This window comes from Muntiacus reevesi, chromosome 16, assembly GCF_963930625.1.
Source record: "Muntiacus reevesi chromosome 16, mMunRee1.1, whole genome shotgun sequence".
NCBI lineage: Eukaryota > Metazoa > Chordata > Mammalia > Artiodactyla > Cervidae > Muntiacus > Muntiacus reevesi.
This window is the reverse complement of record NC_089264.1, coordinates 25,192,515-25,220,105: the sequence shown is the minus strand read 5'-3', so window position 1 is coordinate 25,220,105 and position 27,591 is coordinate 25,192,515. Positions and strand designations below refer to the sequence as shown.

The window sequence follows — 27,591 nt, the reverse complement described above, 5'->3', positions numbered from 1 at the left end:
AGTATCAAAAGAAAAGTGGTAACCAAAAGAAAATGGAATGTTGTTGCCTTCAAAAATTTGAGGAAAAATCATTTCCAGTATAGAATTCTATATGCAGATCATCAGTCAAGTGTGAGGTAACAATAGGGACAGTGTTAAACATGAATGTCTCAGAAAATTGGTATCCTTTATATCTTTCCTGGAAGCCTCTGGAAGATGTGTTCCAATGAAACAAGGGATATAAATAATAAGATTACATAGGAATCAGGAAACAAGAGATTCAACAGGAAAATAGGAGTTTCTAGTAGTATGGTGACATGACAGCCCCAAATGTCCTGTTTTCAAAGAGCAACCAGTCCAGACTGGGGAAACTCTTACACGAGATGAAATTAATTGAGCACCTAAAGAGAACGTGCTTATTAAGGAAAAAATCAGACAACTGATGGAGAGTTTGGAGTTGAATTAATAAGTACATTGAAAGCTAAATAAATGAGGAAAAAAAAAAAGTAATTCCAAGGAAATAAAAGTAACTCCAGGCCACATGACACAGTGTATTATTGAAACACTAATTACTTCAAGCCAAAATTATAGTATAATTGCACTGTAAAGATGTAGGTTATTGTGGAGACAGGAAAAAGAGAAAGCTAGTGCTTCATCTTTCATAGTGGAAGGTCAGTCAAAAATACCTAAAACTAAAAAAGCAAAAATTGTCAATATAAAATGTTTTTGGAGGTAAATATCAGTGAATTAGCTAAAAGAGCTTTATGTGCTTGTTTTTGAAGAAGAAATGGGAAAGGGGGACTGGATTCTGCCGGGGTAATATAAGTATTAGAACTAACTCTTTAAACTCATATATAATTTTGTTAAAAAAATAAACCCTTAACGGGGGACTTCCCTGGCTGTCCAATAGTTAAGACTTCACCTTCTGATGCAGAGGGTGCAGGTTCAGTTCCTGGCTGGGGAGCTGAAACTCCACATGCCTCACAACCAAAAAAACCAAAACATATAAAACAGGAGCATTATTGTAACAAATTCAATAAAGAATTTTTTAAAAATGGTCCACATTAAAAAAAAAAAAACTTTAATAATAAACCCTTAGGGAAAAATCCTTCTTGCTGAAAGTCTTAAGGATCTGTGGCATTTAAATTAATGTCCAAATCACGGTTCATGCTGTCTTTTCTCTGTATCCACCTACGGGATATGATCAGGTTTTCTTCATGAATTCCTATATTAATCATGGTGCATTGTTCCCTTGTACTGGCAAATGAACTGAATTACTTAACAACAGTGATTTTGTTTCAGTTTAATAAGTGGAAGAATAAAATATGGGTTGGAAAAAAGTGCTTCAACTATTTTTAAAAGTGTTAAGAGTACATAACTAGATAAATCATGTCTAGTTCATCTATAATTTTGTTTCATTTATTTGAAGAATTGTGTGAAACAGAAGCGCAACCGCAAATGTTGAGGAATTAAATCATTCCTGTTTAAATCAAACTTACTTTTTGGGTAAGGTGTGATGTTTGTAAAATTTGATTTCTGAGAGTTTAGGTAGCTTATTAGAAAAGACACTCCACCCTTTGCTCTTTTTTTGTAGCACTAATGAATCTTACTTAGAAGTCTTGGACTGGATTAACATCATTTTGGGATAGGTCTGGTACATGTGCCAAAAGCAGGGTAACAGTAGAGTAAATCAAAACTGTTTTAAACAAATATGAATATTTGTTTCTCCATTTTCTTTTAAAGTTGAATTTGTAATATTTTTTATTTGATATTGGAAGAGATTTACCAGAAACTAGAGAATAGAATGTAACTCTTGCATTTGTTTACGTGTTTTTTCAGTCACACATTCAAAACATCAACAAATTTCTTTTGAACACTTGCTCTGTACTAGGCACCATACTGTATGCTGTGTTTGTGGTGGTCATGCTCTCAAGCAGCTTATATTTTAGTAGGTGATGTGGAAACTTATTTCTAAAATGAATTTATAAACAAGCATATAATTGTAAGTTACAATAATTGCTATTATGAGGACATAGTTGAATGAGGTAAGGAAGGAATTTAAATTACAGATGTACACTCTAGGTGGGAAGGAACATTTCAGACAGTTAAAATTTCTAAATATTTATCTTCTTCAAACAGTGTAGTTTACCTTTCTCAGAAAGTTGCTGGTGGATGCGTCCACTAAAACTAAAAACTTGAATGTGAATGAACATAGGTAATAGAGTATCTAATACAGGAAGGAGAAGAAAATATCCATCAAGATCATGAAAAAGGAATTCCAGGATGTCAGTGTGCCCAGCAGACATGGAGAGCAAGCAGTCTTGACTAGATTGGTCGATTCTCTGAGAGAAACTTTAGATAAATTGATAGGATATCTGATGCAGCAAAAGAACTGAGAATCAGAAAGGAAATAGACTGGATTGTGGTTGTATTTTAGAAGTAGACTGATAGATTTTGGGTATTCTGTGGATACACTGAGAGAGAACTAGTGAGCGATGACCCCCAGGTTTCTGCATGTGTGGCAGGCAGGTAGGTGGCATGTTTATTCACTAAATTATGGAACTCTGGAGAGAGAACAGATGTATCAGAATATCAGACGTCTACCCTAGGCATGGTGTTTGGAGAAAGAACAGACATATCAGAATATCAGAAGTCTACCTTAGGCATGGTGTTTGGATGCTAGAAAGATATTCAAATGGAGATGTCAAATGGACATTTAAATAGCCTGGAGTTAAGAAGAGGGCTAGAGGTATGATTGTATAAGCATCAACATATAGGAGGTATTTTTATGCTACGGAAAAAAATTAGATTGCCTAGGGTGAGAGTAAGGATCAAAAAGGTAAGAAGGCAGAAGATGAAGTCTCAAGGAACTGGAATTTATACTGGTCTGGTGGAAAGGAGGAGCACGCAAAGGTGACTGCAGAATGTAGAGGTGGGCCCAAACTGGTTTAAGGTGGGTTTAGGTATGCATGTGAGTTGAGGAAGTAGAGACAGTGTATGTAGACAGTGCTGTCAAGAAACTTGTTTGTGAAATTCAACAGACTGGATGGTAGCTTCATGAAAGTGGAGCAAAGGAAAGGTATTTGGTTTTAATATTGCTTTTTTGTGAGAAATATTAAAGCATATTTAACTGCTGAGGATGAGGCTCTAGAGTGAAAGATCGGAGACAAGAAAGAAGGCATGTCAGGGACAATGTGAAAATATACCACTCTAATGGTATAAAAACAAGTCACCTTTAATTCAGCCATGTGAAATGCAATCTGCTATGAGTAATTTTTCTTCTTTGGCTAAAAGCCTTGAAACTATGAATTTATAACAGTAATTTTACCATTGCTATGGTTACCTATATGTTATGCTAGCAAACTTTTTTTTATAGCCTTGAATATAATTGGGTCAGAACATCTTAAAGCTTTAGACGTTTTTCCTCTACAGAGGCATTAAAGAAAAAAAAAAAAAGGACTGTTTTCTGTATTTGAAGAGTGTTTTCATTTATCAGTAATGATACAAAATGACCAAGTATTGAAAGTAATAGAAAGCAGTTTCTGTGCTTTTGTTTTCTTACTTTAAATTTTCCTCTTATTTTTTACAGAGTCAAGTAAAGAACAGTTTGCCAGTACAAACATTGCTGAAGAGCTGGTGAAACTCTTCAAGAAGCAAATAGAGCATGATAAGAGGGAAATGGTTTTTGAAGTTCTTGCTCCATTGGCAGAAAACGGTGAGAAGATAAACGCACCTCTTGATTTTTGATCATGTAGGCTTTTTCCATTTTTTTCTGGTATTATTTAATTGCCAGCTGTTTAACTCAAATTCCTTTCTTTTATTAATGATGTCATAAGTTTTATTTCAGATATATCTAACTTCAGCTGCATTATATATTTCCTAACTGTATATATAATTGGCCAAAACTACTTTTCAGATTTCTTTGATTTTAAAATCTTGGGAAAGGTGGTTCTGTAGGTTACACATTCTTACGCCAGTCTGGAAAAGGCAGCTGAGAGGCTCTACTCTTATATACTCTTGCAGGGCAAAGGCCATAAAAGTTGAAGCACCAGGCCTACCAGCTGTGTGGACGCTGAGGATGAGGCTCTAGAGTGAGAGGTTGGAGGTTGTGAAGAGGCAAGAGGGAATGAGGAGGGCCTTTAAAAGAAGGCATGTCAGGAACAGTGTGAAGTATACCACTTTAATGGTGTAAAGTAGTCTTTATACCAGTTAGGCAAAAAATCTTAAGGGATACACTCTAGGAATAAGAGGGAACCAGAGGAAACAAACCATCCCATAATAATTTTTCAAATATAGTGTCTAGCACATAATCAGAGAGGATGTGAGGAGACAAGACATTGTAAGCAAGAATCAACACAAAGAACAGGCAACAAATATCCAGATACTGGAATTATTAGACATTGACTCAAAACAGGTATGCTTATTATGTTCAGAGAGTTAAAAACAAACTTGAAAATTTTAGATTTTCAACTAAACTAGAAACTATAAAAAGTAGAATAGCTGATTTGAAAGGGAAATAATTAGGAATTCCTTAATTGAGAAATACAACAAAAATTAAGACCCTAAATAGATGAGTTTGACAGAAGATTAAATATTGTTAAGTTAGAGAACCAGTGAACTGGAAGATAGAATGGAAGAAAATCCAGAATGAAATACAGAGAAAGATAAGGACCAATATACATAAAAAAAAATAAGAGGGAAAGGGACTCATATATATTTTTTGGAGTCCCAGAAAGAAGGGAGATGGGAGAGCATAAGTTTGAAGAAATTTTAGCAGAGCATTTGTCAAAAATTATGAACGATATCAAGGATTCAGGAACCCCAATAATTTAAAAACATGATTCAAAGAAATGTATATTTAGATATGTCATATCGAAATTGGAAAAAAAAAAAGACAGAATTTTAAAATTAGCCAGGAGAAAAATAGTACCTAAAAAGAGGCAAAAGTTTGACTGCTAACTTCTTGACAGTCGCAATGAAAGCCAGATGACAAACATGTTCTGTGTGCTGAAAGAAAATAAATATAACTTAAAATTCTAATCCCAGCGTAACTACCCATCAGAACTGAAAGCAAATGAAGTTGTTTTCAGATTAGAAACTGTGGAAGTTCACCACCAACATACTCTCACTAAAAGGAAACTATAAAGGATTTTTGTAGATAAAAGGAAAATGATTCCCCCCAAAAGGAAACTGAGTCCAGAAAGGTTATAGGTGCAGGGGAGGAGAAAGAAGAAAAAAAAAAACAAGCAATAAATGTGTATGTAAATCTAATGAATGTTGAATATACAAAATAATAAAAATAATTCATTGTGAAATTTAAAGTGTGTGTGTATATATATATGTATATATATTTTATATACCACAAAATGGAGTAGGCAAGAGGAGATGGGGACAACAAGGATGAGATGGTTGGATGGCATCACTGACTTGATGGACATGAGTTTGAGTAAGCTCTGGGAGTTGGTGATGGACAGGGAAGCTTGGTGTGCTGTAGTCCGTGGGATCGCAAAGAGTCAGACACGACTGAGCAACTGAACTGAACCACAAAATGAGTGTATAAATCTGGAGGGACATAAAAGTGAAGAGTTCCAAGACACTTATATTATCTGGAAGAAAGTACCATTAGATTCTGATTAATGACTCCAAATTTTAAGTGAACTAGAATAATTTTTAAAACCAAATGCAACTAATGGAAAGATTTATGGAAAGAATTTTTTTTAATACAGCATCAACTAACAGAAGAACAGGGAGCGAAGGGAACATGGAACAGGAGGTAAAAATAGGGATGAAAAAATATACGAGATTTATGACACAGTATTTTGGTAATTCCATTAAATGTATGTGCCCTAAATGCTTTAGTTAAAATAAAGATCAACTGTTAACTGAATTTTTAAAAACCAACTAAAACAAGCAATACTTCTTAAGTATGAGGAGATTTAAAAGATTGAAAAAATATGCCATTCAAACCTGAAAAAGGCTGAGATAGTCATAGTATCAGTACTATCAGGTAAAATATAGACATTACTATTAAAAAACTTGCTAGAGATAAAGAAGGTGACTTTATCATGATGAAAGATCCAGTTCACTTGGAAGCTATAAAAATACATACTATCCCAAAAGATTAGAAGCAAAAGTATTCAGAACTATGAGAACAACTAAATATCCACAAATATCAGGACAAATAGACTTTTAAAAAACAGTAGTATAGAAAATGTGGACAACATGATTATGAAAATTGATTTAATGGACATACTTGGAACCCTGCACCTTGCTTCAGAGCCCTTGCAAGTACATATGAAGCATTTAAAATGTGTATACTTCTCATGGAAAAAATTTTAACAAAGAATTGCCATTTTACAGTATGCTAGAGTTTTTTTTTTTCTAATAATGAAAATGAGAACACTTAGCTCAAATCTTTTATGATGCATGTAAAGCCATACTTAAAGTGATTTTTTTTCATTTTAAAATTATATAATGGAAAATGAAAAAAGCTAAAATCAATAAGCTCAGTTTTAATCTCAGAAATTAGTGACGAAAAACATAAACGAAACCCAAAAAAAGTAGAAGGGAGGAAATACAAAGAACTGAAATTAATAAGATAGAAAATATGTAACACAATATAAGCATATATTTGCCAATGCTGAGTCTGAAAAGATGTCATAGAACTGGTAAATCCCTAGTAAGATTAATCAGGGGAAAAAAAAAGAGGGAAGGCACAAATAACCAGAATCAAGAAAATAGATCTCACTACAGATGTTACAGATACTAGAAGAATGTTATAAAAATTTGATGCCCATACATTTTCAAGTATGGATGACACAAGAATAGAAAAGTTGAGTAATCTTACCTTAAATTCTTTCAAGGAATAGGAAATGCAAATATACTCACTAATGTATTTTGTGAAACTAATAAAATACCATCAAAGACCATAGAAGAAAAAAAATTAAAGGCCAGTCTTACCATGAAGATAGATCCAAAATTCCCATAAACTATTAGCAAAAAATTTCCAATAATATATTTAAAAATTAATCATCATACTAAATTGGATTTATTCCAGAAATGTAGTTTATTATTCCAAATGCAATCAATATAATTCATCACATTAAAACTTAATAAAGGGGAAAATCATATGATCTTCAGTTCAGTCGCTCAGTCGTGTCCAACTCTGTGACACCATGGACTGCAGCACGCCAGGCCTCCCTGTCCATCACGAACTCCCGGAGTTTACCCAAATTCATGTCCATTGAGTCGGTGATGCCATTCAACCATCTCATCCTCTGTCATCCCCTTCTCCTCCTGACCTCAATCTTCCCCAGCATTAGGGTCTTTTCAAATAAGTCAGCTCTTCACATCAGGTGGCCAAAGTATTGGAGTTTCAGCTTCAGCATCAGTCCTCCCAATGAACACCCAGGACTGATCTCCTTTAGGATGGACTGGTTGGATCTCCTTGCAGTCCAAAGGACTCTAAGAGTCTTCTCCAACACTACAATTCAAAAGCATCAGTCTTCGGCACTCAGCTTTCTTTGTAGTCCAACTCTCACATCCATATATGACCACTGGAAAAACCATAGCCTTGACTAGATGGACCTTTGTTGGCAAAGTAATGTCTTTGCTTTTTAATATGCTATCTAGGTTGGTCATAACTTTCCTTCCAAGGAGTAAGTGTCTTTTAATTTCATGGTTGCAGTCACCATCTGCAGTGATTTTGGAGCCCCCCAAAATAAAGTCTGCCACTGTTTCTCCATCTATTTGCCATGAAGTGATGGGACCGGATGCCATGATCTTAGTTTTCTGAATGTTGAGCTTTCAGCCAACTTTTTCACTGTCCTCTTTCATTTTCATCAAGAGGCTCTTCATTTTCTGCCATAAGGGTGGTGTCATCTCCATATCTGAGGTTATTGATATTTCTCCTGGCCATCTGGATTCCGGCTTGTGCTTCATCCAGCCCAGCATTTCTCATGATGTACTTACTCTGCATTTAAGTTAAATAAGCAAGGTGACAATATACAGCCTTGATGTACTCCTTTTCCTATTTGGAACCAGTCTGTTGTTCCATGTCCAGTTCTAACTGTTTCTTCCTGACCTGCATACAGATTTCTCAAGAGGCAGATCCAGGTGGTCTGGTATTCCCATCTCTTGAATAATTTTCCACAGTTTATTGTGATCCACACAGTCAAAGGCTTTGGCATAGTCAATAAAGCAGGAATAGATGTTTTCTTGAACTCTCTTGCTTTTTTGATGATCCAGCAGATGTTGGCAATTTGATCTCTGTTTCCTCTGCCTTTTCTAAAACCAGCTTGAACATCTGAAAGTTCACAGTTCACGTTTTGTTGAAGCCTGGCTTGGATTTTGAAGCTTGCATTTTGAACATTACTCTGCTAGCATGTGAGATGAATGCAATTGTATGATCTTACGATCCAGAAAAAACATTTCGTAAGATTAAGCATCCATATATGGTTTTTAAAAACTTCACAAACCATTACTAGAAAATAGAACAAAGGAAGGTCCGAGGACCAGAGTGAGAACCTCAGGTAAAACAAACAACGCTCCTGCCTAAGCCCAATTTGCATAGGACAGGCCCAGGGGGAACAAAAAAACATATAAAAAGAGGAGTCAAAGCCTCTTCTCTCTCTCTCTCTCCCCCCCCCCCCCACACACACAATGGGGCGCTCTTCTCTTCCTGTCTTTGGATCGAAGTGCCCTTATACCTCGAAGATGGATTTTCCTGCTATCATCTAAATAAATAGAGCTGTAACACTGAGAAAAAAAAAAAAAAGAGAGAGAGAGTGAAGAGAATATATAACCCGAATTCTGTAGAAAACATCACACCCAGTGGTAAAACAAAAAGCATTTCCTTTTAAGATTGGGAATGAAAAGGATCATCCCCATTTTTATTTCTTATTGTATTGTAGGAACTATCCAGTGCTGTAGAGTAAAAAAGAAAGAAAAGATATTGGAAGGAAATAAGCTATCATTTTTCATAGATGATATGATTACATCCTGAATACAAAATAGATTAATCTTGAAAATTAAAGTTTGGGTTGCTAGCCAAAAGAAAGAAATATATCTGAAAACCCAAAGCATTGTATTTTTACATACCAGCCAAAACGGAAAATACATTTTTAAAATACATTGTTTGCTATAGTGTAAAAAACAAAATATTTAAGGGAATTCCTTGGTAGTCCAATGGTCAGGAGGACTCTGTGCTTTCACTGCTGGGGTCCCTGAATTTGATCCCTGGTCTGGGAGCTAAGATCCTGCAAGCTGAGTGGCTTAAAAAAAAAAAAAAAAAAAAGTACTTAAGAATAGATTAATATTTGGAAGTCTATTTTATCTGATATGAGTATTGCGACTCCTGCTTTCTTTTGGTCTCCGTTTGCGTGAAATATTTTTTTCCAGCCCTTCACTTTCAGTCTGTATGTGTCCCTTGTTTTGAGGTGGGTCTCTTGTAGACAGCATATATAGGGGTCTTGTTTTTGTATCCATTCAGCCAATCTTTGTCTTTTGGTTGGGGCATTCAACCCATTTACATTTAAGGTAATTATTGATAGGTGTGGTCCCGTTGTCATTTACTTTGTTGTTTTGGGTTCACGTTTATACAACCTTTCTGCATTTCCTGTCTAGAGGATGTGAAAAGAGACAAAGAAGGACACTACATAATGATCAAAGGATCAATCCAAGAAGAAGATATAACAATTATAAATATATATGCACCCAACATAGGAGCACCGCAATATGTACGGCAAACACTAACGAGTATGAAAGAGGAAATTAATAGTAACACAATAATAGTGGGAGACTTTAATACCCCACTCACAACCATGGATAGATCAACTAAACAGAAAATCAACAAGGAAACACAAACCTTAAATGATACAATGGACCAGCTAGACCTAATTGATATCTATAGGACATTTCACCCCAAAACAATCAACTTCACCTTTTTCTCAAGTGCACACGGAACCTTCTCCAGAATAGATCACATCCTGGGCCATAAATCTGGTCTCGGAAAATTCAAAAAAATTGAAATCATTCCAGTCATCTTTTCTGACCACAGTGCAGTAAGATTAGATCTCAATTACAGGAAAAAAATTGTTAAAAATTCTAACATATGGAGGCTAAATAACACGCTTCTGAATAACCAACAAATCATAGAAGAAATCAAAAAAGAAATCAAAGTATGTATAGAAATAAATGAAAATGAAAACACAACAACCCAAAACCTATGGGACACTGTAAAAGCAGTGCTAAGGGGAAGGTTCATAGCATTACAGGCACACATCAAGAAACAAGAAAAAAGCCAAATAAATAACCTAACTCTACACCTAAAGCAATTAGAGAAGGAAGAAATGAAGAACCCCAGGGTTAGCAGAAGGAAAGAAATCTTAAAAATTAGGGCAGAAATAAATGCGAAAGAAACTAAAGAGACCATAGCAAAAATCAACAAAGCTAAAAGCTGGTTTTTTGAAAAAATAAACAAAATTGACAAACCATTAGCAAGACTCATTAAGAAACAAAGAGAGAAGAACCAAATTAACAAAATAAGAAATGAAAAGGGTGAGATCACAACAGACAACACTGAAATACAAAGGATCATAAGAGACTACTACCAGCAGCTCTATGCCAATAAAATGGACAACTTGGATGAAATGGACAAATTCTTAGAAAAGTATAACTTTCCAAAACTGAACCAGGAAGAAATAGAAGATCTTAACAGAGTCATCACAAGCAAGGAAATCGAAACTGTAATCAGAAATCTTCCAGCAAACAAAAGCCCAGGACCAGATGGCTTCACAGCTGAATTCTACCAAAAATTTAGAGAAGAGCTAACACCTATCTTACTCAAACTCTTCCAGAAAATTGCAGAAGAAGGTAAACTTCCAAACTCATTCTATGAGGCCACCATCACCCTAATTCCAAAACCAGACAAAGATGCCACAAAAAAAGAAAACTACAGGCCAATATCACTGATGAACATAGATGCAAAAATCCTTAACAAAATTCTAGCAAACAGAATCCAACAACATATTAAAAAAATCATACACCATGACCAAGTGGGCTTTATCCCAGGAATGCAAGGATTCTTTAATATCCGCAAATCAATCAACGTAATACACCACATTAACAAATTGAAAGATAAAAACCATATGATTATCTCAATAGATGCAGAGAAAGCCTTTGACAAAATTCAACACTCATTTATGATTAAAACTCTCCAGAAAGCAGGAATAGAAGGAACATACCTCAACATAATAAAAGCTATATATGACAAACCCACAGCAAGCATCACCCTCAATGGTGAAAAATTGAAAGCATTTCCTCTGAAATCAGGAACAAGACAAGGATGCCCACTCTCACCACTACTATTCAACATAGTGTTGGAAGTTTTGGCCACAGCAATCAGAGCAGAAAAAGACATAAAAGGAATCCAGATAGGAAAAGAAGAAGTGAAACTCTCGCTGTTTGCAGATGACATGATCCTCTACATAGAAAACCCTAAAGACTCTTCCAGAAAATTACTAGAGCTAATCAATGAATATAGTAAAGTTGCAGGATACAAAATTAACACACAGAAATCCCTTGCATTCCTATACACTAACAATGAAAAAACAGAAAGAGAAATTAAGGAAACAATACCATTCACCATTGCAACAAAAAGAATAAAATACTTAGGAGTATATCTACCTAAAGAAACAAAAGACCTATACATAGAAAACTATAAAACACTGATGAAAGAAATCAAAGAGGACACAAACAGATGGAGAAACATACCGTGTTCATGGATTGGAAGAATCAATATTGTCAAAATGGCTATTCTACCCAAAGCAATCTATAGATTCAATGCAATCCCTATCAAGCTACCAACGGTATTTTTCACAGAACTAGAACAAATAATTTCACAATTTGTATGGAAATACAAAAAACCTCGAATAGCCAAAGTAATCTTGAGAAAGAAGAAAGGAACTGGAGGAATCAACCTGCCTGACTTCAGACTCTACTACAAAGCCACAGTCATCAAGACAGTATGGTACTGGCACAAAGACAGAAATATAGATCAATGGAACAGAATAGAAAGCCCAGAGATAAATCCACGAACCTATGGACACCTCATCTTTGACAAAGGAGGCAAGGATATACAATGGAAAAAAGACAATCTCTTTAACAAGTGGTGCTGGGAAAACTGGTCAACCACTTGTAAAAGAATGAAACTAGAACACTTTCTAACACCATACACAAAAATAAACTCAAAATGGATTAAAGATCTAAATGTAAGACCAGAAACTATAAAACTCCTAGAGGAGAACATAGGCAAAACACTCTCCGACATAAATCACAGCAAGATCTTCTATGACCCACCTCCCAGAATATTGGAAATAAAAGCAAAAATAAACAAATGGGACCTAATGAAAATTAAAAGCTTTTGCACAACAAAGGAAACTATAAGTAAGGTGAAAAGACAGCCCTCAGATTGGGAGAAAATAATAACAAATGAGGAAACAGACAAAGGATTAATCTCAAAAATATACAAGCAACTCCTGAAGCTCAATTCCAGAAAAATAAACGACCCAATCAAAAAATGGGCCAAAGAACTAAACAGACATTTCTCCAAAGAAGACATACAGATGGCTAACAAACACATGAAAAGATGCTCAACATCACTCATCATCAGAGAAATGCAAATCAAAACCACAATGAGGTACCATTACACGCCAGTCAGGATGGCTGCTATCCAAAAGTCTACAAGCAATAAATGCTGGAGAGGGTGTGGAGAAAAGGGAACCCTCTTACACTGTTGGTGGGAATGCAAACTAGTACAGCCACTATGGAAAACAGTGTGGAGATTTCTTAAAAAACTGGAAATAGAACTGCCATATGACCCAGCAATACCACTTCTAGGCATACACACTGAGGAATCCAGATCTGAAAGAGACACATGCACCCCAATGTTCATCGCAGCACTGTTTATAATAGCCAGGACATGGAAGCAACCCAGATGCCCATCAACAGATGAATGGATAAGGAAGCTGTGGTACATATACACCATGGAATATTACTCAGCCGTTAAAAAGAATTCATTTGAATCAGTTCTAATGAGATGGATGAAACTGGAGCCCATTATACAGAGTGAAGTAAGCCAGAAAGATAAAGAACATTACAGTATACTAACACATATACACGGAATTTAGATAGATGGTGGCGATAACCCTATATGCAAAACAGAAAAAGAGACACAGAAGTACAGAACAGACTTTTGAACTCTGGGGGAGAACGTGAGGGTGGGATGTTTTGAAAGAACAGCATGTATACTATCTATGGTGAAACGGACCACCAGCCCAGGTGGGATGCATGAATCAGGTGCTCTTGCCTGGTGCACTGGGAGGACCCTGAGGAGTCGGGTGGGGAGGGAGGTGGGAGGGGGGATCGGGATGGGGAATACGTGTAACTATATGGCTGATTCATGTCAATGTATGACAAAACCCACTGAAATGTTGTAAAGTGATTGGCCTCCAACTAATAAAATAATATTTAAAAAAAAAAAAAAAAAAAAAGAATAGATTAATAAAAGATGCCTAAGATCTCTGGCAGAAAACTGTAGAAAATCATCAAGAGAAACTAAGATCTAAATAAACAGAAAGCTATATGTATTCTGTAATGATGTTATATTGCCCCATACTGATCTGAAGACTTAACTGCAGTTCTCATCAAAATCCCAAAGAGCAAGAATAGTCAAGATAATGTGAAAGAGAACAAGAGAGCAGAACTGGTTTTACTTCATAACAATAATAAAGTTTTATTCTGATAAAACTCTTATTATATTTAAAAGACAATGTAGTATTGGTTCAAAGATGGACAGGAAAACCAGTGGAACAGGATAACCCAGAAACAAATAGATGGATTAGTAGATGTTTATTTTACTAAGAAAAAAAGGTACCACTATGGAGCTATATGGAAAGGATGGTTTGTTAAATAAACGGTGCTAGAAATGTAGAAAATACAATTGGAGACACACATACAGTCCCACTTTTTACTATTTTAAAATTTTCATTTCAGATACATTATTGAATGTAAAAGTTGAAATAAGAAAGTTTATCTTAAAACATGAGATAAGAGAATAGCATCACAGGCTTGCATACAGAAAATTTTCTTATGTCACAAAAAGCTTAACTGAAAGGAAAAAATGATAAATTTGGTTATTTTAAAAATAAAAATTTGAGAAAAGCATGACTGTAGATGATATTTACAACACGTGTAACCAGCAGAGGGCTGATGTGTACGCCATGTAGAAAAACACCCCCAAATCATTAAGAGAAATGTAGGAAATTCAGTGGTGAACACGTGTAAATGATTTGAGAAGGCCTTTGACAAAAGATAAAATCCAAGCAGCTAATGAACACATAAAAATATGCTCAACTCATTAAAAATTAGGGAATGCAAAATAAAACCACAATAAAATACCACTATGTACTCACTGGAAAAAATGATAATACCAAGTGTTGATGAAGGTGTGGAACAGTGGGAACTCATTAAATGCTGATGGGACTATAATGCTAAGTCACTTCAGTCATGTCCGACTCTGTGCGACCCCATCCCTGGGATTCTCCAGGCAAGAACACTGGAGTGGGTCGCCATTTCCTTCTCCAATGCATAAAAGTGAAAAGTGAAAGTGAAGTCGTTCAGTCATGTCCAACTCTTCACAACCCCATGGACTGCAGCCTACTAGGCTCCCTCCGTCCATGGGATTTTCCAGGCAAGAGTACTAAATTGGTACAATTTGGAGAACAGTCTCTACTGAGTTAGAGGTACGTGTTCCCAGTGATCCAGAAATTCTGCTGTTAGGTGTATACCCAGAAACATGTTCATGTACACCAGGATCCATTCCAGGAATGTTCGTAACAGCATTGTTTATAATAATGAAATATTTAAACAACTTGTATCCATTAACAGTAGATTAACATGGTATATCCATATTATGGAAAAATACACAGTTATGGAAAGGAATGAAGACAGCCATAACCAATAGTGTAGATGAGTCCTATAAACATAATAAAAAGAAAAAGCCAGCACTGAAAAATACATGATTCCATTTACATGAAGTTTCAAAAAAAGCTGAAATTAAGCTATAGTTTTTTAGGGATGATTATTTGGTGAAACTGTAAAAGTATGGATATATATGGATACGATTACCTTTAAAAATAAGGGTAAAAAAAAAATCAGGGTAGTGATTTGAAAGGGACAGATATGTGACAGGAAAAAGTCACACAGGGGTTTCTCGGGTTGTTGGTGATGGATTTCTTGATTGAGGTGATAGTTCTGTGGTTATTTAATGTATTTAATAATAATAGTTGATTAAGTGTAACGTAAGGACTTCCCTGATAGCTCAGTTGGTAAAGAATCTGCCTACAATGCAGGAGACCCTGGTTCAATTCCTGGGTCGGAAAGATCTGCTGCAGAAGGGATAGGCTACCCACTCCAGTATTCTTGGGCTTCCCTTGTGGCTCAGCTGGTAAAGAATCCACTTGCAATGTGGAAGACCTAGGTTTGATCCCTGGGTTGGGAAGATCCCCTGGAGAAGGGAAAGGCTACCCACTCCAGTATTCTGGCCTGGAGAATTCCGTGGACTGTATGTATAGTCCATGGGGTCGCAAAGAGTCAGACACAACTGAGCAACTTTCACACTTAAGCATAGCGTATATTTATGCACTTTGTTGAATTTGTGGGATTTTTCTACCACTTAGAAAAGATTTTTAAATATACAGTCATACAGATATACACATACATTTATATATACATATATATATATATATATAAAACATGATACATAAATGGTAGTGATATAAGTAGATGTCCTTGGGCAGAATGGTACTGATAAAAGTGTGCCAGGCTGTCTTCTTTGGCAGAATGCCTTGCTCATCCTTTTCAATAAGGCATTTTAAGCATCCCATATATATGTGTGATTACAGTTAAACTTTGAGAAGAAAGATCTCATAGTTTAACCTTAGCACATGTCATATTTTCTGCATGCCTTAGATCTTATGGGAGGAATTTATTTTTCATCTCATTTGGTGGTTTGGCCAAATAGGAGATTTTCATTGTGACCTGCAGGTAGTTTTATGCCAGAGAACGACCTGTAACCTTCCTTGCAGTCTTTCATAATAACTTTTTATTTATTTGTTTTGTTCTCCACTATCTTCACTGTGTTTTATAACTGTAAAGTGGACTGAATGATAACTTTGAAAATTTGTGTCTGGACTATTGTTAGCATATCATCCTTGGTTTCCTTGTATGCACAGGAGAGTGATTCCAACATTTAAACTGGGATTTCTGTAATTCAAGGTTTTTTGTATTTTTTAAGGCTTTTTCGTCATGGCTTTCAATTCTAGTCACCACATATTTCTAGTTCTGTCATTCTGTAACCAAGGAAACGCCCTACTTTCAGCATGGCACAGTGCAAGTATACCTTATAAAAAAATATTCCAGGTTGAATATTCTGTATATTCTGAAATAATATGCCAAAGAAGATCAGTGGTCCTAGTGATAGGGGAAAAAGGCCAAATTTTTACACATTAAAATGGTCTGAAAGAGAAAATCTTAAGTTTAGAAAAAAGAAAAATGGTCTGTTTCTCCCAAATAACAAGCTTACACTGCCCTTGCTGTAGATATATGCATATACAGCTTAGGGAAACTGAAGACTAAAATAAAATCTAACTAAACAATAAAGTTTAAGTCTGAAAATATCTGTGTAGCTAATGTATTTCTAAGGTCAGTTGATCAACATTTATCTTAAGCAGTATCAAATATACCCAAAATATTTAAGTAGACCAATTTAGGTTAAAACACAAGGATGAATGAAGTATATACAATATCTGCTGAATTGGGGGAGACAGATATGAACGTGAATATAAAATCTTCAGTGAAATATGTTCTATAATGAAAGAATATTTAAGATATTAGGAGTGTAAACAATATTGATTCGATAGACAAATATAGTTTGCTATGAAGATAGTGTTTTAAAATACAATTGGGATGTAAAATCTGTCTAAACTTCCTTAGTTTGTTAGTTATCCATCAAAAAATTTCAAAGTTATTTTTTCTTTCCACTTTTATTATGAAAATTTAAGAACTTATTCAGATGTAGAGTGAATATAATATAATGAACTACATTCCCATCACTTGAGAAAGCTTCAAATTAATGAAGACCTGAAGCTCTTTTTTAAAACATGACTTTTCAAGTTAAGAAAGTTATAAATTAACTGCCCTAGAAAAATAACAATGTATAAATATGAATCCAAATATACATACCTTGTGATATACTTTGAAATTTACTAATACCTCTTTTCAGTATCTTGGTATTCAAACTCCATTAGTGGATATATTTTGACTATATCATCTGTTTGTGTTTTATAAAACAGTGTGGGATATTTTATAGTGTTGCCTTTTAAATGTGAGTATAATCTCTAGAATATCAGTAGATATTACTTGCCTTCAGAGCTGAGAATCAATTTGTTTAGGTGCTGCCAGACATTGTGAAAAGTGACATAATAGCAAATGGAAAAATGAAATAAAGCCCTGTGTATTTAAGCTGCACTGTCTGATACTTCCTATTAAAACTCCAATCTTCAAAGAAGTATTATCTAAATCATGTACTTTCTTGGTGTCTTATAATTCTTAACAATAAATTGCTTACACCAGAACTATTTCATCTTACATTTTGGTTATTTTGTTCACATTATTCTTTAGATGCTATTAAACTACAGCTCGTTGAATCAGGCCTGGTAGAATGTCTACTGGAGATTGTTCAGCAGAAAGTGGATAGTGACAAAGAGGAGGATATTGCTGAGCTCAAAACTGCTTCGGATCTAATGGTTTTATTACTTCTTGGAGGTGAGTTGTAATTTATGCCAATAAAAGAACATGACTGTCAGATTTTTTTTAATTTATTGTCTCTTTTATAAATACTTCATTAGGCATTTTCTCTCATTTTCCTGTCACATTTAATCTTGTTGATGTGATGATTTTGAAACACATCATAAAGAGAACTAGAGATAATGAACCTGGACAGGAGGAGTCTTTACTATCTTACACAGTATTTAAAGAGCTGTCATTTAGAAGAGATAGCTATGATGCTAAAGGGCTAAGAGCTAGATGGCTGCTTGGGATTTAGAATAGAAAAATTCTAAACCCTTTTGTTCAGTCTCTACTAAAAGTTTATTATAAAAAGAGCCATTACTTCTCCCTTTATGAATTGTGAACTGTGAAGTATATGATTTTCCAGTTGGATATTCAGTTAAGAATATGGATGTATCACTGCTAAGTATTTCCCTCGTATCTGTTTCATTTATCTCTAGATGAATCCATGCAGAAATTATTTGAAGGAGGAAAAGGTAATGTGTTTCAAAGGGTACTATCTTGGATTCCATCAAATAACCACCAGCTACAGCTTGCTGGAGCATTGGCAATTGCAAATTTTGCCAGAAATGGTAAGCATATTAGTTCATTCTTAGTAAATCAGGCTTTCTATATTTTAGAGTTCTGCTTTGCCATAACATGTACTAAACCTAGAACCGTTCAGAAGCATATGCAGTATCTGTGTGTACTACTACCTTAATTTTTCAGAAGTCTGAAATACTAATAGCGGCTTGCCCAACAAATTACATGTTTTATACACTTCAACTAAGAGCTAATAGTGTAAAGATAATGAACAGTGACTTTGAAGTTCTTCTTTTTGAATACTCTACACTTCAGAGATGAATAAACTTTAGTCCCATGCTAATATACTTCTGATCTAGAAGGATATGCTCTTTGGATTTAGATTTTATTTTGGTTTTAATAACCTGAGTATTCATTATCGTGCCTCAATTTATACTCTTATGTCTACAGAACTTAAGTGTGGGTGATCTACTGGTTTAGGCTGGAATATTTACTTAAAATAATACTTCAGCGGCACCAAAGTTCATGTATATTTCTGAAGTCTGATACTTCTGCTGTTCATTCTAGAAACTTATACTGTGTCTAGGAAATATGAGTTACTTTTGATTTTATTTGAGTATTAACTCTTGTTATAGCATGTTTTAATAATGACTTATTCCATTTTTCCTTCTGTCTTTTTGGGGACCATCATTAGCTCCTTAATGATGAAAATTTGCAAGTCTTTGCAAAATATTGATAATTCATGAAGCTAAATGGGGGTTAAATAGTAATTCATTATAATATTGTTTTATAAATGTTTCAGAAATTCTGCTTTAAAAAATAAATATCAACCATGATAACAAAATGTAGAGTACTGTTACTGTAACATTGGCAGAACACTGGCATACTTCATTATAAATGGAAACACTCGGAGGACATGTTAAGCACGTGGTTTCTACTTACTTATCTTCTGACATACTGTCAGGATCTCAGCTAGAGATTTTTTGGGCCAATTTTAAAAATTTTATCTATTTTAAGAATCTTATAATCAGACTTCTCACTCAGTAAACAAAGGAATGAATCACTAATAGGCAATCAACTAAAACAACTAGTTAAAGATGTAAGAGTGTGAAGGAAAATTACAGGTCTAAAAAACAACACAACAATATTGTTAAATAAGAACTGCAAAATACTCTGTAATCTCATAAATCTGATGTGAGAAAGAGATGGAATTCATTTTATTTTTCTATAGCTCCATTTTCCTTAATGTAGATAATGGGCTGGCATGAGTATTACAAAATATTTATACATATTTGTAAAGAGGGGAAAAATGTTTTCTGTTGTTATTTAGATGGAAATTGTATCCACATGGTAGACAATGGCATTGTAGAAACACTTATGGATTTATTGGACAGACATGTAGAAGATGGCAACGTAACAGTTCAGCATGCAGCACTGAGTGCCCTCAGAAACCTAGCCATCCCGGGTAAGCCTCAAGAACGGGAGCCAGCCGTGTAAGAGATAAAGTCTACTGTTTTTATGTGATTTGTGGACCTACCCTGACCAAGAAAAGGAAAGCCATAGTCTTCAGATTGCTTATGTTTTCCTTACTAATAAATGGAGATTATATGTTAAAGACGTTTTCTGAGACTGTACGAGCACAATCTTCCTTTTTCAGATTATTCAAATATTCTATTACGTTTTGTGAACTCCCAGATTTTCATCATACTGTATAGTTAAGATTTAAAGCATCTTCAGTTGAGGTAAGATAATATCAATTCATAGAATCCCCTAAAGATGACTTTTAAGAATTTTTTTCCCTACAAGCGGACATGAAGTTTTTTTCCTTTTGAACTTTTTGTATTGGGCTGCAGCCAGTTAGCAGTGTTGTGCTAGTTTCAGGTAACAGGAAAGGGACTCAGCCGTACATATACATGTATCCATTCTCCCCCAAAACCCCTCACATCCAAGCTGCCACATAATACTGAGAAAAATTCCATTGCTATACAGTAAGTCTTTGTTGGATATCCATTTTAAATACAGCAGTGGGTACGGACATACAGTTTTTTTTAACTAGCCTTAATGTGCCTTTTTGGATTACTAGTCTTTCAAAATAACATTATCATGGGAAATAATACAGGATATAGTTAAAACTATCCTGTTATTCTACTTTTTAATGATAAATTTCTGGTTAGGTAAAAATAGTATAACATGAAAATGCAATCTATATAAAATAAATTTGTTTCATGTAGCAGATTAAGATTGCTTATTAATGTCTGTAATATCTATATTAACACACTTGGGTCAAGGATAGAGGTAAAAAGAGACATTTATTAAAGTTGAGGAATCATGCTTTTTGTAAATATGAAGGCAACATTGTCAGATTTCCTTTACAAATTATTAGTTTTTTTAATTAGATTTTAAAAGCCAGTATATGTGATTTTGTATGTTGTGCTTCTATAGACAGAGGGTATTTATCCCCCAGACCTCCCATTCCTAATCCCATTCTTAAAATTAATAGAAAAGTAATAACGATTGTTTTTAAGTAGAAAAATGTAACATGGAGCCTTAAAGCTAATAAGACACTTAAAAATTATATTAAATTGAATGATTACCCTCAAAAATGCTAACATAATTTTAACCAGTCTCTCTCTCTCTCTCTAGTTGTAAATAAAGCAAAGATGTTATCAGCTGGAGTCACGGAGGCAGTTTTGAAATTCCTTAAATCTGAAATGCCCCCGGTTCAGTTCAAACTCTTGGGAACATTAAGAATGTTAATAGATGCACAAGGTAAGAGAAATTCTTTCCTAAGGTGTATGTTTTGTATGAAAAAGGATCTACTTTTAGTTTTCAGAATTATGTAATCATAGAGATAAGTAGCAAATAAAAGGCAAAAGAGATTGGTTTTAGATCCCCATTAATTAATTTCCATACTTGTTATAATTGTCTTTAAATGGAAATTATATTGCACTTCTCTTCATTTGTAGATATAATCTGGTTTTAGATTGATTTATTAACAGTTCTTGAGGGAATTTTTATGTTTTGGCACTTTCTATACTGATTTTCCCTTGTCTTCAAAATCATTGTTTCAATACAGTGACATTCAAAAAATTTTTTAATTTGTTTTACAAACAGGGAGATCATGTTTCTGTTTACAGAAACAATAATGAAAACTAATCCTTGGAATGAGTTATATTTATTTATTTCTAAATTCTAAACTTTATGTGTATTGATTCCTTAGAGTACTGCTGAAAACTCTTTGGTACGGTTTTCCAGAGTACTAACAGACTACCAGGCTGAGCCAAAAGAGTATAAAGTTATTTCATTTTTTTATATAAAAGTCTGTAACTTTATATAAAAAATCTCAATAATCCATTAGCTACAGAGTATTTTGCAGTCCTTATTTAACAATATCGTTGTGTTCTGTTTTTTAGACCTGTAATTTTCCTTCACACTCTTACATCTTTAACTAGTTGTTTTAGTTGATTGCCTATTAGTGATTCATTCCTTTGTGGTTTGCCTTCTTTCCTATAGCAGAAGCTGCTGAACAACTGGGAAAAAATGTTAAGTTAGTGGAGCGTTTGGTGGAGTGGTGTGAAGCCAAAGATCATGCTGGTGTGATGGGAGAGTCAAACAGACTGCTCTCTGCCCTCATACGACACAGTAAATCAAAAGTAAGTCTGAGGAAACCATTCATTTATTTATGAAACAGATTAAAAGATGGCAAGAAAAAAATCTTAAAGGTACTCCTTGTCTTGAGTAAATCTCCTTCATATAAATAATTGACTTCACCACAGTAGCTATTCCAGCTGATTGGTCACAGAATGTTCCTCCCAATCACATGCTATCTCTTGGTGTCTTTCCCTGGAGCAAAAGCCGCTGGTAACTTTTGGACCTTCCTACCAGCTGTCTCACCTAGAGCAGCCTGAAAGCCCATCCATTTCATTGACACCAGGACAGGACCAAGCGTATTGTTGATGAGATGGAAAGTATTCAGAAAGAAGAGGAAAATAAACTCCTGTGGTCCTCCTCTAAACTCTTCTCCATCATAACTGTGCTCTGTCGGGCCCAGAGACAGTCACCAAAGGGGAAGAGAAGTGGGGATTAAGATGAACTATGTGCCAGGTTGATTCTGTAGAGAATTAAGAAGCTCCCAAAGGATTTTAAGCAGCTGGGTGCCATTACTTGGTTTTCCTAGAAAGATGACTCCACAGCTTATTTACTAGGGGCGAGGAAAACAAAGCTCTTTCAAAAATATACATGAGAGATGATGAAGGGCTGAACTAAGGATTTGGGTTGAGTAATTTGAAATTGCTGATATTTGACCATTTTGACATGAAGAAACAAATAGCATATAGTTCAGCCTAATAGAAGCACTGAGGATGGAAAAGAAGAGAAGGATTTGAGAAAGATATGGGTGGTAGAACTGACAGAATTCAACATTGGGGTCAAAGAAGGAGGAGGTTTTAGAGATAATTCCACGTTTGGGGCTTGGGACCAGGTGGGGTCATCATGTCATTCATCACAATGAGAGACTATGGGAATAACCGACATTCCAACTAACTTGCTTACTCCCAGATCACTCTTCTGTCCTTTTTGGAGTCTTTACCCTAACTCTTTGCTCCATTCCACGAGGTCGCTTACCAGTGGTTTCGCTTAGGCAAACCATAATTCTGTTAACTAGATTAAAACAGACTGACATATTTTGGCATCTGAATCTGGAACTCTTAAATTCCTGTTACATGTGGCGCTCAGGCCAACAAAGACTTGAGTTTGAAGGCCACAAAACCCTAAGTGAGATGAAGACGAAAGTGAGTACTAGAAATAAGTGTAGCCATTTCTTTTCATCTAGCCTTTGCTGTATACTTTCATGTGTGCTTTTCATGTAATAATTTTGTATAACAAAAACCTATGAGATATACACTTGCATTATCTCAAGTGATATCTTTGAGATGCAGAGAGCTTTTGTAATTTGCTCAAAGTCAGTGAGATCTATTGAGTCTGGAGCCCACTGCCCCACTGCCACTGGAAGGGACAGAGGTGTAGGTGCTATGAGAAATGAGGGAGACAGAATTTTGGTTTAAGTTCTCCTCAAGTCCTGTTGTGTGTAATCTTACTTTGTCAGATACAACAAAGGTTTTAAGACTACATGGATACATGCATACATAAAAAGCTTCACCTGGTTCATCTGAAAAGCAGCCACCTGGTATTACATTAATAATAAAAATTTGAAAGGAAGAACTTTTTATTATTATTATTCCAAGATCTATTCTGTTTTGTTGATCTCATGGTAGGTGAACATTTGGGTCAGTGGCACTTTTGTTTGTTAGCTTCTGAAACTCTCTTCCTTGATATGAACTGCAGTGGTCTTTTTTGCTTAGGTAGTTTAAGTTGTCATCTTTTGATGAATTTATTTAAAGCTAAAAGCTTTTTCCTTCTTTTCTATGAAGAAAAAAAATTATGGTTAAATGTAATGATTCATAGGGACACTGTCAGAAAACCACTCAAGAGTGAATTGACTGATTGTAATGCAGTTTATGTTTAAAATTAAAGTTTATAATTTCATGATATTTATTGTAGGATGTAATTAAAACCATTGTACAAAGTGGTGGCATCAAGCATCTAGTTACCATGGCAACTAGTGAACATGTAATAATGCAGAATGAAGCCCTTGTTGCTTTGGCACTAATAGCAGCTTTAGAATTGGGTAAGTACCCCAGTAGCAAACTTATTTTCTCCTATTTTTATCTTGGATGAAAGGAAGCACAGGAGTGGAATAGAAGTCAGACAAAACCTTTGACCAGAAGCATTTTGCCAGTATGTGTCTATACTATATCTGAGTAAATGGAAAACCATACTCTATAGATTGTCACCATAGGTGTCCCTTTGGGTTGTTCTTTTGGTAACATTTTTAAGACAATGCTTTAATGTCAGTTTGACTCTTAAATGATATCTCAGATTTTAGGCACTTAGGGAATTTCAGCAGGCCTCATGGAAAAATGAAACACTATTTAGAATACAATAGCAAGTTTAGAATTTGCTACTCTTCCAGCCACTCAGATCTCTTGTCTACACTGCTGACTGTCTCTTGCTGGTCTCCTCTCTGTCACCATGGTTTCTATTGCTTTATAGCATCACCTTCATTCTAAATCTTCACCTTTTATGTCACTCTTCTGTGTATGTACACTCAGAGTTCCCCCAAAGCAGAGTCTAAATGATTCAGTTAGTCTCTTCATGGCAGTATCCCTGTTACTCAGAATTCTTCAGGAAAAGCTCACTCATAGACATCTAGTTTATGGGAGGCAACTTTGTGTCAGGAACCAAGCTCTGCTAGGTAGTCAGCTGGAGACAATGAAAGTCACATGCCCTGAGGTAAGACCTGAGGCTACCTTACACAAAGGAGGCCTGTAGACTTAGTAGACATGTCCTGTTCCCTTCAGAGATACTCGGTAAATACTGTTAACTGATCACTTCCGTTCTAAGTGACGACTTATGTCCATAACTCTCACTATGGGAAATTCTCACTCTCACCAACCATTATCCCAGGAAGGAGAAGCCAAAAGATAAAAATGGTATATCTTCCTCTAATGTCAGATTTACTCAGATTTCAGGTATGAGAGATTTGAATTTTTTGTCCTCTTAACAGGTTATAAACTTTAAAACCCTATATGATTTTTTTAAAAAAATCATAGGATGTAAAATTTTCTTGAATTTTAAAGCTAGAAAAGACTTCAAGCTTCCCAGGTGGCTCAGTAGTAAAGACTCCGCCTGCCAAAGGAGGAGATGCAGGAGATGTGGATTTGATCCCTGGGTTGGGAAGATACCCTGGAGGAGGACATGGCAATCTGCTCCAGTATTCTTGCCTGGAAAATTCCATGGACAGAGGAGCCTGGTGGGCTACAGTCCATAGGGTTGCAGAGAGTCAGACGCAACTAAGCACGCACGAATGCCACAAGACTTCAAGAAGGTATATGTCACTTTGGTGACTTAAGTTAAAGATGCTGTGGAAGTCAGCTTGAGTCCTGGCCTAGCCTATGATTTCCTCCATGGGTAGGGGAGATTACTTCATCAGAGACTATGACGAAGAGGTTAGAATTGGTGAGGACACTGAATGCCAAACAGAGTTCATCACTTGATTTTGTAAAATGACTTACGTGATGAAGCAATTTTAGAATATCCTTAATCTACCAACCTGGGGTGAATCTGGTCTTGTGCCCTTCATAACTAGTATTTTCTAAATAGGCTTTAATTTTGCCTTCTTCTTAATAACTGAGCATTTGCCTGAGTCAGATTACCATACCATAGAACTATATAAAATGATAATACATAATTACATTTGTTGTCATTATCACCTAGTTTTTCCTAGGCTCCTTGAGCCTAAGATTTAAAAATAAGGCCATGCTATCTTTTTAATATACAACACACTGAAAACCCTATTTTTCCAAACCTGTATCCCTTCAGGTTTTTAGATACTATTAAGGAATTATGAAATTTTTGTATGATAATAGTATTAAAGCAACATTTTAAAGAGCTTTTTTTTTTTTTTTTTTTTTGGTAATTGTAAATTCACATGCAGTTAAAAGAAATAATAAAGATACCTTTACAGTTTGCCTAGTTTTGCCAGTGGTAACATTTTGCAAACCTAAGATAATATCCCAACCCCTGATAAAATTTACCTCTAGTTCAAACTTCCCCAGTTTTACTTGTACTCATTTCTATTTATGTTAAATTCAGCTTGATCACCTGTGTGGGTGTATCTGAACAGTTCTAATTCCACGAGGATCCTCCATTCATAACCTCATTCACCTGCCTCCTACCCTCCTAATCCCTGGAAACCACTAACCTACCCTTCATTTCTAAATTTTTTTTTCATTTCAGAAATGTATGAATGGAATCATATAGTATATGACCTTTTGAAATTGGCTTTTTTTGGTCAGCGTAATTTCCTAAGGAGTCATTGATTTGTGTGACCATAGTTTATTCCTTCCCATTACTGAATAGTATTTTATGACTTGTATATACCACGACTTGTTTAACCATTCACCTATTGAAGGACATCTGGACTGATTCTACTTTGGGACTTTTAAAAATAAGGCTGCAAAGAACATTCATGTATAGGATTTTATGTAAACACAAATTTTCATTTTTCTGGATAAATGCCTAGGAGTTATAACTGCTAGGTTGTACGGTAACTGCATGTTTGTTTTTTTAAGAAATAACAAACTGTTTTCCAGAGTGGCTCTGGAAAACATTACATTCCTGCCAGCGCTGTATAAGTGACCTAGTTTCCTCTTTACCCTCACCAATATTTAATATTATCCCTAATTTTTAAAATTTTAGTCAATCTGAGAGATATGTAGTAATACCTCATGTAGTTTTAATTTGCACTTTTCTAAAGACTACTGATGTTGAACATCTTTATGTACTTCTTTTCCATCTTATATATTCCTTGGTGAAATATCTGTGTCTTTTGCTCATTTTCTCATTTTTTTTTTAAGCTATTGAGTTTTAAGGATTGTTTGTATCCTGAAAGTCCTGTAGTTTTACATTTAAGTCTGTGATCCTTTTTTAGTTAATATCTATATAAAATGTGAGGTTTAGGTCAAGGTTTCTTTCTTTCTTTTTTTCCCTTGCTTATGGATCTACTTGCCCCAGCACCATTTGTTGAAAAGGCTGTCTTTCCTCCACTGAATTGATTTTGTCAAGAATCAGTTGAGCATATTTCTGTGGGTCTGCTTCTAGGGTCTTCTTTCAGTTCCTTTGTCCTGTGTGTCTGTCTCTCCACCAACACCACACTCTTGATAACTGATCCTATATAGTGACCTTCATCATATCAAGTAGAGGACTTCCTCCCACTTTATTCTTCTTTATCAAGATTGTTTACCTCATTTAGGACCTGTGGTTTCCCACACACCATTTTAGTATAAGCTTATCTATTTTCTCTAGAAAATCCTATTGGAATTTTGATAGGAATTTCAGGGTACCGTTCTCTTAAAGATACATTCTAGAATACATATAGAGGAAATTATGTGACTATAAAGAATAGGCAGATAAGAAGAGAGATAAAGGATACACAATTGACCTTGATAATTTAAAAAAAAATTTTTTTTTAACACCAAAAACATTTTGTATTGGGGTATAACTGATCAACAAAGTTGTGATAGTTTGAGGTGAACAGGGAAGGGACTCAGCCATACATACACA

At 35.1% G+C, this 27,591-nt stretch overlaps 1 protein-coding gene across 4 annotated transcripts in view; it reads left to right on the top strand.

Moving 5' to 3' along the window:
- The window catches only part of RAP1GDS1 (Rap1 GTPase-GDP dissociation stimulator 1), a 155,147-nt gene that overhangs the window by 118,234 nt on the left and 9,322 nt on the right, over window positions 1–27,591 (top strand). For 3 of the 4 annotated variants that reach the window (XM_065907397.1, XM_065907399.1, XM_065907395.1), the window contains 7 exons: window positions 3,569–3,694; window positions 17,719–17,862; window positions 18,327–18,458; window positions 19,739–19,873; window positions 21,052–21,177; window positions 21,922–22,061; window positions 23,968–24,094. In XM_065907397.1, coding sequence (XP_065763469.1) covers window positions 3,569–3,694; window positions 17,719–17,862; window positions 18,327–18,458; window positions 19,739–19,873; window positions 21,052–21,177; window positions 21,922–22,061; window positions 23,968–24,094 — 930 coding nt within the window. The remainder of the gene's footprint in view (window positions 1–3,568; window positions 3,695–17,718; window positions 17,863–18,326; window positions 18,459–19,738; window positions 19,874–21,051; window positions 21,178–21,921; window positions 22,062–23,967; window positions 24,095–27,591) is intronic. The other variant, XM_065907398.1, reaches the window with a different exon arrangement.